Source organism: Palaemon carinicauda, chromosome 9, assembly GCF_036898095.1.
Source record: "Palaemon carinicauda isolate YSFRI2023 chromosome 9, ASM3689809v2, whole genome shotgun sequence".
Taxonomy (NCBI): domain Eukaryota; kingdom Metazoa; phylum Arthropoda; class Malacostraca; order Decapoda; family Palaemonidae; genus Palaemon; species Palaemon carinicauda.
This window is the reverse complement of record NC_090733.1, coordinates 139,920,263-139,932,664: the sequence shown is the minus strand read 5'-3', so window position 1 is coordinate 139,932,664 and position 12,402 is coordinate 139,920,263. Positions and strand designations below refer to the sequence as shown.

At 42.6% G+C, this 12,402-nt stretch overlaps 1 protein-coding gene across 1 annotated transcript; it reads left to right on the top strand.

Moving 5' to 3' along the window:
* Positions 1 to 28: 28 nt before the first annotated feature.
* Positions 29 to 1,532, top strand: LOC137646660 (dnaJ homolog subfamily C member 7-like). The gene has a single exon (XM_068379765.1). The coding sequence runs from the start codon at positions 90 to 92 to the stop codon at positions 1,530 to 1,532; it is 1,443 nt and encodes a 480-aa protein (XP_068235866.1). The 5' UTR covers positions 29 to 89.
* The last annotated feature ends 10,870 nt before the right edge of the window (positions 1,533 to 12,402 follow it).

The following is a 12,402-nucleotide window of genomic DNA, read 5'->3' as shown; positions in this document are numbered from 1 at the left end:
TCGACGAAGAAGAGGGAGAATTCGACGAAGAAGAGGAAGCAGCTGAAGAGGAAAGACCAGTAACTCGTCGAAACGTCCTGGAATCTGAGATGGATCGGTGTATACACAAACAAGACTTTGAGTCGGCTCTAGTTTTCCTAAGAGTTGTCCTTGAAGATTTTGACGACGTGACACAATGCCGCGCGAAGGAGATCAGATGTTTGATGGCACTGGGCAGATGGGATGAGGCCCAGAACGTTTTAGATGAACTGGCAGATGAACACAAAGAAAACTCGGATGTAAAAGTGGAATCTGCCATACTTTGTGCTAGTCAATATAATTTTGAAGAAGCTGAAAGGATTCTGGAAGACGTTCTGAAGGTTTGCCCAAATCATCCTAGGGCACTCGAAGGACGGGAGTTCCTGCAGCGACAGGTCTTATGGAATACAATTCCCTCTCTGATAGACAACTCGGAATTTGAAGTTGTCTTGGAAACAATTTCACGCTGTCAGAAGCTAGAGTCCTTCTTCCCCTGGGCTCGAGCAGAACTGCTTCAATTGAAAGGGAATATCTTGTGCAAGCATCGACGGCTGGAAGAAGCTCGTGAATGTTTCCTGAGTGCTCTTGCTATTGACGAGACAGATGTGGACTCTAGGCTAAAACTAGGCCTATGCTACTTATTAGGTGGAAAATACAGAGACGCAATTGCTCTATTTGAGCAACTGGACGAAGAGGAACAGCTAGAAGAAGATCTAGTATTCTATGCCGAAGCATTGGAAAGAATGGAAAGAACGGGATGTCCTTTCCAAACCATCGGTGTTAAAACAGACGCTTCCCAGAAGGAAATAGAAAAAGCCTACAGGAAAATGGCACTCAAGTACCATCCTGACAAGTGCCATGGGTCTGACATAGACCAACGGGAAGTACATGAGATCATGCAACGGATCAACTACGCAAAAGATCTTTTAACCGACAACGAGATGAGGAAGGAATACGACGAAGTCAGAAAATTTGTCGAAGATTTTGCAGAGCAACTTTTCGAAAATCCCAAGATGCAGGAATGGTTAGATGAAGATGAATCGGATGAAGATGAATGGGATGAAGATGAATCGGAAGAGGAATATGATTACGACGTTTACGAGGAGTATAGTTTTTCCTCTACTGATGATTATCAAAATCTAATTAATCCGATGTATGGTTTAAACTCTGATGATGTTTATCGGATTCTAAATGATGAGGATAAGATGTTCATGGAATATTCATATGAAGAATATTCAAGTTATGAAGAAGAGGGAGAATTCGACGAAGAAGAGGGAGAATTCGACGAAGAAGAGGGAGAATTCGATGAAGAAGAGGGAGAATTCGATGAAGAAGAGGGAGAATTCGACGAAGAAGAGGGAGAATTCGACGAAGAAGAGGGAGAATTCGACGAAGAAGAGGAAGAATTCGACGAAGAAGAGGAAGAAGACGATGAAGAAGAGGAAGAAGACGAGGACGAGGACGAAGGCGAGGAGGAGGCGGAGGAGGACTTTGAGCAAGAAGAGGAGGAGTAAAACTTTAATATCCGGAGTAGCGGATTCTCCTTGATATCTCAAGGATGAAGAAAAGTTCTTCCTTCAAGAAGAGTAAGGAGTAAAAGTTCAGTGAAAAAAAAAATAGAAAAAAAAATAAAAAAAAAGAAAAAAAACAAAAAAAAATTAAAAAACAAAAAAAAAAACAAAAAAAAAAATAAAAAACAAAAAACCCCCAAAAAAATGTATATGTATATATATTTTTCCACTTTTGATTTGAAAAGAATATTTTTTAAAAGGAACATAAGTTGTGTTAAGTTCAATTTCGGTTTATTTTGTGAGGAAAAAGAGACCCAGACAAGTTTTCCAAGACCAGAACTTCAAGGACGCTTGGATGGACCGCCCAGCTTGAGGAATGCAATGCCTAACTCTCCAGCTTGGACGATGCTTGGAATAATCTGGTGGACTGGTGCTGCTGATGGAAGAAATCTGGCTGATTTCAGAATGCTCTGTACCTTGATGGGGTGTACAGGACCTTTGTCAAGTGTACAAATGGTCGGATATCTAGATCTATTCTTTTGGATACCAACCTTCGGGTGGTTCTGGGGGAATAATCTAGAAGACCGGCTCTGCAGAGGGATGAAGCTGGGATTCTTCTATTATGCAGTCTTGTCCTTATAGGTTGGCCCAGGATAGTTCAGCTGGGGAAGGAAGCTGCGTCTCTGGTAAGGTGCTCATCCGATGGCTGCTGATGGAGGACTGGGAGCAGAGTCAGTACTGGTTCTGAGGATGCTTGGCTTAATTGTCCGGTTTCAAGATTCTTTGATTAAAGGCTTGGCTTCATTGCCTGGCCCCCGAAGAAGCTCGGCTTCATCGCCCGGCTTCCTGCTGCTTGGATTTTATTGAAGGCTTGGCTTCATTGCCTGGCCCCCGAAGAAGCTCGGCTTCACCGCCCGGCTTCCTGCTGCTTGGACTTTTTTGAAGGCTTGGCTTCATTGCCTGGCCCCCGAAGAAGCTCGGCTTCACCGCCCGGCTTCCTGCTGCTTGGACTTTTTTGAAGGCTTGGCTTCATTGCCTGGCCCCCGAAGAAGCTCGGCTTCACCGCCCGGCTTCCTGCTGCTTGGACTTTTTTGAAGGCTTGGCTTCATTGCCTGGCCCCCGAAGAAGCTCGGCTTCACCGCCCGGCTTCCTGCTGCTTGGACTTTTTTGAAGGCTTGGCTTCATTGCCTGGCCCCGGAAGAAGCTCGGCTTCACCGCCCGGCTTCCTGCTGCTTGGACTTTTTTGAAGGCTTGGCTTCATTGCCTGGCCCCGGAAGAAGCTCGGCTTCACCGCCCGGCTTCCTGCTGCTTGGACTTTTTTGAAGGCTTGGCTTCATTGCCTGGCCCCCGAAGAAGCTCGGCTTCACCGCCCGGCTTCCTGCTGCTTGGACTTTTTTGAAGGCTTGGCTTCATTGCCTGGCCCCCGAAGAAGCTCGGCTTCACCGCCCGGCTTCCTGCTGCTTGGACTTTATTGAAGGCTTGGCTTCATTGCCTGGCCCCCGAAGAAGCTCGGCTTCACCGCCCGGCTTCCTGCTGCTTGGACTTTTTTGAAGGCTTGGCTTCATTGCCTGGCCCCCGAAGAAGCTCGGCTTCACCGCCCGGCTTCCTGCTGCTTGGACTTTTTTGAAGGCTTGGCTTCATTGCCTGGCCCCCGAAGAAGCTCGGCTTCACCGCCCGGCTTCCTGCTGCTTGGACTTTTTTGAAGGCTTGGCTTCATTGCCTGGCCCCCGAAGAAGCTCGGCTTCACCGCCCGGCTTCCTGCTGCTTGGACTTTTTTGAAGGCTTGGCTTCATTGCCTGGCCCCCGAAGAAGCTCGGCTTCACCGCCCGGCTTCCTGCTGCTTGGACTTTTTTGAAGGCTTGGCTTCATTGCCTGGCCCCCGAAGAAGCTCGGCTTCACCGCCCGGCTTCCTGCTGCTTGGACTTTTTTGAAGGCTTGGCTTCATTGCCTGGCCCCCGAAGAAGCTCGGCTTCACCGCCCGGCTTCCTGCTGCTTGGACTTTTTTGAAGGCTTGGCTTCATTGCCTGGCCCCCGAAGAAGCTCGGCTTCACCGCCCGGCTTCCTGCTGCTTGGACTTTTTTGAAGGCTTGGCTTCATTGCCTGGCCCCCGAAGAAGCTCGGCTTCACCGCCCGGCTTCCTGCTGCTTGGACTTTTTTGAAGGCTTGGCTTCATTGCCTGGCCCCCGAAGAAGCTCGGCTTCACCGCCCGGCTTCCTGCTGCTTGGACTTTTTTGAAGGCTTGGCTTCATTGCCTGGCCCCCGAAGAAGCTCGGCTTCACCGCCCGGCTTCCTGCTGCTTGGACTTTATTGAAGGCTTGGCTTCATTGCCTGGCCCCCGAAGAAGCTCGGCTTCACCGCCCGGCTTCCTGCTGCTTGGACTTTATTGAAGGCTTGGCTTCATTGCCTGGCCCCCGAAGAAGCTCGGCTTCACCGCCCGGCTTCCTGCTGCTTGGACTTTATTGAAGGCTTGGCTTCATTGCCTGGCCCCCGAAGAAGCTCGGCTTCACCGCCCGGCTTCCTGCTGCTTGGACTTTATTGAAGGCTTGGCTTCATTGCCTGGCCCCCGAAGAAGCTCGGCTTCACCGCCCGGCTTCCTGCTGCTTGGACTTTATTGAAGGCTTGGCTTCATTGCCTGGCCCCCGAAGAAGCTCGGCTTCACCGCCCGGCTTCCTGCTGCTTGGACTTTATTGAAGGCTTGGCTTCATTGCCTGGCCCCCGAAGAAGCTCGGCTTCACCGCCCGGCTTCCTGCTGCTTGGACTTTATTGAAGGCTTGGCTTCATTGCCTGGCCCCCGAAGAAGCTCGGCTTCACCGCCCGGCTTCCTGCTGCTTGGACTTTATTGAAGGCTTGGCTTCATTGCCTGGCCCCCGAAGAAGCTCGGCTTCACCGCCCGGCTTCCTGCTGCTTGGACTTTATTGAAGGCTTGGCTTCATTGCCTGGCCCCCGAAGAAGCTCGGCTTCACCGCCCGGCTTCCTGCTGCTTGGACTTTATTGAAGGCTTGGCTTCATTGCCTGGCCCCCGAAGAAGCTCGGCTTCACCGCCCGGCTTCCTGCTGCTTGGACTTTATTGAAGGCTTGGCTTCATTGCCTGGCCCCCGAAGAAGCTCGGCTTCACCGCCCGGCTTCCTGCTGCTTGGACTTTATTGAAGGCTTGGCTTCATTGCCTGGCCCCCGAAGAAGCTCGGCTTCACCGCCCGGCTTCCTGCTGCTTGGACTTTATTGAAGGCTTGGCTTCATTGCCTGGCCCCCGAAGAAGCTCGGCTTCACCGCCCGGCTTCCTGCTGCTTGGACTTTATTGAAGGCTTGGCTTCATTGCCTGGCCCCCGAAGAAGCTCGGCTTCACCGCCCGGCTTCCTGCTGCTTGGACTTCATTGAAGGCTTGGCTTCATTGCCTGGCCCAAAGAAGCTCGGCTTCATCGCCTGGCTTCCTGCTGCTTGGATTAAATGAGGTAGTGGTGAGGAGGGTCGTGGGAACCTTGCTGGCTTCTATCTTTCTCAAAAGTGGAAGTTGGCTGAACCCGCCTGATGAGCCCTTTGGTGAGGGCGAAACCCTTTTATGGTATATTTAATAGAAAATATTATATATATATATATATATATATATATATATATATATATATATATATATATATATATATATTTATATGAAAATATCTACCACAATGGAATATAATACCGAATTCTACCTCTGGGAGTGTATATCCCATGGAAATTCATTTATGATAAATGCTCCTAGCTGAACAAGGATTCGAACCTATGTCTTGAGCTGAAACAACTTTACCAATCGTATAGTCGTCCATTGTTTTGGCTCATGGCCTAGGTTCCAATCCTTGCTCAGCCAGAAGCATTTATCATAAATGAATTTCCATAGGATATACACTTCCAGAGGTAGAATTCGGTATTTTGGTTGATTATTATTATTATTATTATTATTATTATTATTATTATTATTATTATTATTATTATGTATATGTATATTTGTAATAAAGTCATTAGAATAATCTTGTCTTTTCTCTTTTAACAGGAAAAGTGAACTGTTACAACTTCAGACTCCTAGCATTGGGTGGTGAGTGCAGGGCAAGTAATATTTTGGAGAGAGAGAGAGAGAGAGAGAGAGAGAGAGAGAGAGAGAGAGAGAGAGAGAGAGAGAGAGAGAGAGAGAGAGAGTATGATTGAAAGGGACAAAATGCAAGAAAGGCTGAAAAAAAAATAGATATGATGAAAATCAATAACCACGAAGGAAATAAGGAGACCCAGTGCACCTTGGATAGACAATGATCTCAAAAACAGTATGATTGAAAGGGACGAAATGCAAGAAAGGCTTAAACAGAATAGACATGAAAATCTGAACAATTCGTATAAAGAAATGAAAAAACTCATCAATTCTAAGATGCGTACTGCCAAAGCTTATTATAACAAAAACAAGATCAAGAAAAGTAAATCTCGCAGAAAAACATGGAAAATTATGAATAATATTGTATTTACTAAAACAAATAAAAAGATTGAATACGACAACCCAAAAGCTAGAGCAGATCAATTTAACCAATACTTTGCTAATGTAGGAAAAATAACATGGTAAAACGCAGGAAATTCTACAAAAGTACGAAAATAAAGATATTAGAACCACTCAAAATAATTTTGGCAATAATATAAGATTGTTTAGACCGCAACCAGTTACAGTAGAAACAATAATATTAACAGTTAAGAGTTTGAATAATAGTAATGCTTACGGAACGGATGGTATTCCTACTAGTTTTCTAAAAGATTCCCTTACAGTTATTGCATATTATATCACGGTTATCATAAATACATCGATTGTAACGGAAATATCCTTCTATTTGGAAACCACCCCTCGTAGACCCTCTTCACAAGAAAGGAGACAAGGACGACCCTGGTAATTATAGACCTGTTTCTATCCTTCCAGTAATATCGAAAGTAATAGAAAAGATTGTATGTAATCAGTTAATGGAACATCTAGAAAAAAAATAATTTGATTTCTAACACTCAGCATGGATTCCGTAAAGGTTTATCAACAGAAACAGTTTTGATGAAATTAACAGATGAAATTTATAAAAATATTGATAGAAAAAAAGTTTCCATATTAATTTTATGCGACCTATCAAAGGCATTTGATAGTGTTAACCATGATGAATTGTGTAAATCTCTCGAGGAACATTACATTGATACGTTCTGGTTTCAGGATTACTTGAAGGATAGAAGTCAGGTAGTTAGATTAGGAGACGTAAATTCTTGCATTGAAACGGTTGAATTTGGAGTGCCACAGGGATCTGTCCTAGGTCCAATTCTATTTTTAGTCTACGTTAACGACATGATTAAATACATAGAAAACTGCCTGCTAATTCAATACGCTGATGACACCCAAGTTCTTTTGGCTGATCAAATAGAAAATTTAGATGGCTTGATTAAAAGGGCTGAACTAATATTGCTCAAAATTAGGAAATATTTTCTAAGAAAAGGGCTATTATTAAATGCCACTAAAACACAGTGCATGTTTGTGGGTAGCTCACAGTATTTTAGCAAAATTCCAGATGACATTATAATAAAATGCGTTGGTAATGAAGTAAAGATAAGTCAACATGTGAAAAATCTAGGTCTACACATGGACAGGTACAAGACATTCAGTACTCACATTGACGAGCTGAGTAGAAAAGTTAGTGGCATTTCAATGTATCTTAGTAGAGTAAAAGATTACTTTGATGATACTACTCGAGCTCTGATAGTGGAAAGTCTGGTCTTGAGTGTAATAAACTACTGTATTAAGATATGGGGGTCAACTAATGATATGCACATGGAAAAAGCTCAAAAAATCCAAAACTTTGCAGGTAGAGTAGCCGTTATTGGGGTGAAAAAAAAAACACGATCACATCACCCCAACCCTCCAGGGGCGGGGGGAGGACCCCAGGGGCAGGGGAAGGGCCCCAGGGGCAGGGGGAGGGCCCCAGGGGTGGGGGGAGGGGCCCAGGGGCATGAGGAGAGCCCCAGGGGTGGGAGGAGGGCCCCAGGGGTGAAAAAACACGATTACATCACCCCAACCCTCCAGCAATTAAAGTGGATAAAATTAAAAGAAAAGTGCATGTACGATGTTTGTGTTTTTGTTTTTAAAAGATTAAGAAAAGAATATCCCAACTGGCTATACACATTTCCTACAGTTGGTAATTGTAGGAATGCATTAACCAGACAGAATGAAAACCTATATGTAGACAGCTATCGAACGGATTTGGGTTCACGCTCAATGGCAATAAGGGGCCCAGCTTGCTGGAACAAACTACCTCTGGAAATAAGAAAATGTATAAATGTTAGTTCTGATTTATTCAAAAAGAAACTTAAGCAATATTTTTTAGATTTTACTTGAATGTATATATATCCTAGATTTTTACAATCCAATTATTGTGAATTTTATGTGAATAATTTATATATTGTTGTGTAACAGAATAACCATTTTATAATGGAATAAAAGTTTTTGACTTTGACTCTCTCTCTCTCTCTCTCTCTCTCTCTCTCTCTCTCTCTCTCTCTCTCTCTCTCTCTCTCTCTCTCTCTCTCTCTCTCTCTCATGTTGGAGCCCTTGTGGGGCTGATATCATCCTGCTTTTTCAACTAGAATTGTTCCTTAGCTACTACTACTACTACTACTACTACTACTACTACTACTACTACTACTACTACTACTACTAATAATAATAATAATAATAATAATAATAATAATAATAATAATAATAATAGATGTTGAGCCTAAATATCCTTGATCAAAAACTTACATTAAAACTAAAAAAGTAAAACGTAAAGCAAATGCAAAGATTGTTATAAAAAACAAATTCAAAATGCAGTATATACTCTTGAACATTATCTGTTTAATGGAATGAATTAGCTGGTGGTGTGTGGCATACAATTATGGGCAATGACTTGCCCATACCCATACGTGTGTGAGGATGGTCGCGAAGACAGGACAAACAGCTGTATAACCCCGCCCCCCTTTTTTTTACACCGTGACCTTTGACCTCTCTTGATAGCACTATACTTTCAGCTACTAAGTGAAGTATAACGCATACAATGAGACTGAAAGGATAGAAGAAATAATTGAAGAAAAGAAGAAGACGATGAAAAGAACTGCATAGATAATGTTTGTGACTTATGCAAAGATAAGGAACTTTGATGCAGGTGGTACAAGTCCTGCACCATAGGATAAGGAATGAAACAGTAGCAGCAGCAAAAAAAAAAGGAATGGGCTCAATTGAAAGGATCAAGTGGTTGGACCATGGAAGATGAAGAAAATAAAGGAAGGTTTTCAGATGGAAATATCCTTTGATGCAGGTGGTACAAGTCCTGCACCATAGGATAAGGAATGAAAAAGCAGCAGCAGCAAAAAAAAAGGAATGGGCTCAATTGAAAGGATCAAGTGGTTGGACCATGGAAGATAAAGAAAATAAAGGAAGGTTTTCATATGGAAATATCCTTTGATGCAGGTGGTACAAGTCTTGCATCATAAGATAAGGAATGAAACAGCAGCAGCAGCAAAAAAAAAAAAAAAGAATGGGCTCAATTGAAAGGATCAAGTGGTTGGACCATGGAAGATAAAGAAAATAAAGGAAGGTTTTCAGATGGAAATATCCTTTGATACAGGTGGTACAAGTCCTGCACCATAGGATAAGGAATGAAACAGCAGCAGCAGCAAAAAAAAAAAAAGAATGGGCTCAATTGAAAGGATCAAGTGGTTGGACCATGGAAGATAAAGAAAATAAAGGAAGGTTTTCAGATGGAAATATCCTTTGATGCAGGTGGTACAAGTCCTGCACCATAGGATAAGGAATGGGCTTAATTGAAAGGATCATTTGGTTGGACCATGGAAGATAAAGAAAATAAAGGAAGGTTTTCAGATGGAAATATCCTTTGATGCAGGTGGTACAAGTCCTGCATCATAGGATAAGGAATGAAACAGCAGCAGCAGCAAAAAAAAAAAAAAGGAATGGGCTCAATTGAAAGGATCAAGTGGTTGGACCATGGGTAGATAAAGAAAATAAAGGAAGGTTTTCAGATGGAAATATCCTTTGATGTAGGTGGTACAGGTCCTGCACCATAGGATAAGGAAAGGGCTTAATTGAAAGGATCATCTGATTGGACCATGGAAGATAAAGAAAATAAAGGAAGGTTTTCAGATGGAAATATCCTTTGATGCAGGTGGTACAGGTCCTGCACCATAGGATAAGGAAAGGGCTTAATTGAAAGGATCATCTGATTGGACCATGGGTAGATAAAGAAAATAAAGGAAGGTTTTCAGATGGAAATATCCTTTGATGCAGGTGGTACGGGTCCTGCACCATAGGATAAGGAAAGGGCTTAATTGAAAGGATCATCTGATTGGACCATGGAAGATGAAGAAAATAAAGGAAGGTTTTCAGATGGAAATATCCTTTGATGCAGGTGGTACAAGTCCTGCACCATAGGATAAGGAATGAAACAGCAGCAGCAGCAAAAAAAAAAAAAAAGGAATGGGCTCAATAGAAAGGATCAAGTGGTTGGACCATGGGTAGATAAAGAAAATAAAGGAATGTTTTCAGATGGAAATATCCTTTGATGCGTGTGGTACAAGTCCTGCACCATAGGATAAGGAATGGGCTTAATTGAAAGGATCAAGTGGTTGGACCATGGAAGATAAAGAAAATAAAGGAAGGTTATCAGATGGAAATATCCTTTGATGCAGGTGGTACAAGTCCTGCACCATAGGATAAGGAATGGGCTTAATTGAAAGGATCAAGTGGTTGGACCATGGAAGATAAAGAAAATAAAGGAAGGTTTTCAGATGGAAATATCCTTTGATGCAGGTGGTACAAGTCCTGCATCATAGGATAAGGAATGAAACAGCAGCAGCAGCAAAAAAAAAAAAAGGAATGGGCTCAATTGAAAGGATCAAGTGGTTGGACCATGGGTAGATAAAGAAAATAAAGGAAGGTTTTCAGATGGAAATATCCTTTGATGCGTGTGGTACAAGTCCTGCACCATAGGATAAGGAATGGGTTTAATTGAAAGGATAATTTGGTTGGACCATGGAAGATAAAGAAAATAAAGGAATGTTTTCAGATGGAAATATCCTTTGATGCGTGTGGTACAAGTCCTGCACCATAGGATAAGGAATGGGCTTAATTGAAAGGATCAGGTGGTTGGACCATGGAAGATAAAGAAAATAAAGGAAGGTTTTCAGATGGAAATATCCTTTGATGCAGGTGGTACAAGTCCTGCACCATAGGATAAGGAATGGGCTTAATTGAAAGGATCATTTGGTTGGACCATGGAAGATAAAGAAAATAAAGGAATGTTTTCAGATGGAAATATCCTTTGATGCAGGTGGTACAAGTCCTGCACCATAGGATAAGGAATGGGCTTAATTGAAAGGATCAAGTGGTTGGACCATGGAAGATAAAGAAAATAAAGGAAGGTTTTCAGATGGAAATATCCTTTGATGCAGGTGGTACAAGTCCTGCACCATAGGATAAGGAATGAAACAGTAGCAGCAGCAAAAAAAAAAAAAGGAATGGGCTCAATTGAAAGGATCAAGTGGTTGGACCATGGAAGATATAGAAAATAAAGGAAGGTTTTCAGATGGAAATATCCTTTGATGCAGGTGGTACAAGTCCTGCACCATAGGATAAGGAATGGGCTTAATTGAAAGGATCAAGTGGTTGGACCATGGAAGATAAAGAAAATAAAGGAAGGTTTTCAGATGGAAATATCCTTTGATGCAGGTGGTACAAGTCCTGCACCATAGGATAAGGAATGAAACAGTAGCAGCAGCAAAAAAAAAAGGAATGGGCTCAATTGAAAGGATCAAGTGGTTGGACCATGGAAGATAAAGAAAATAAAGGAAGGTTTTCAGATGGAAATATCCTTTGATGCAGGTGGTACAAGTCCTGCACCATAGGATAAGGAATGAAACAGTAGCAGCAGCAAAAAAAAAAGGAATGGGCTCAATTGAAAGGATCAAGTGGTTGGACCATGGAAGATAAAGAAAATAAAGGAAGGTTTTCAGATGGAAATATCCTTTGATGCAGGTGGTACAAGTCTTGCACCATAGGATAAGGAATGAAACAGTAGCAGCAGCAAAAAAAAAAAAGGAATGGGCTCAATTGAAAGGATCAAGTGGTTGGACCATGGAAGATAAAGAAAATAAAGGAAGGTTTTCAGATGGAAATATCCTTTGATGCGTGTGGTACAAGTCCTGCACCATAGGATAAGGAATGGGCTTAATTGAAAGGATAATTTGGTTGGACCATGGAAGATAAAGAAAATAAAGGAAGGTTTTCAGATGGAAATATCCTTTGATGCAGGTGGTACAAGTCCTGCACCATAGGATAAGGAATGAAACAGTAGCAGCAGCAAAAAAAAAGGAATGGGCTCAATTGAAAGGATCAAGTGGTTGGACCATGGAAGATATAGAAAATAAAGGAAGGTTTTCAGATGGAAATATCCTTTGATGCAGGTGGTACAAGTCCTGCACCATAGGATAAGGAATGGGCTTAATTGAAAGGATCAAGTGGTTGGACCATGGAAGATAAAGAAAATAAAGGAATGTTTTCAGATGGAAATATCCTTTGATGCGTGTGGTACAAGTCCTGCACCATAGGATAAGGAATGGGCTTAATTGAAAGGATCATTTGGTTGGACCATGGAAGATAAAGAAAATAAAGGAAGGTTTTCAGATGGGAATATCCTTTGATGCAGGTGGTACAAGTCCTGCACCATAGGATAAGGAATGAAACAGTAGCAGCAGCAAAAAAAAAAAGGAATGGGCTCAATTGAAAGGATCAAGTGGTTGGACCATGGAAGATATAGAAAATAAAGGAAGGTTTTCAGATGGAAAT

Coding starts and splice junctions, on each gene's coding strand:
- LOC137646660 (XM_068379765.1), top strand. CDS start 90: ATGGATCGGTGTATACACAAACAAGACTTTGAGTCGGCTCTAGTTTTC.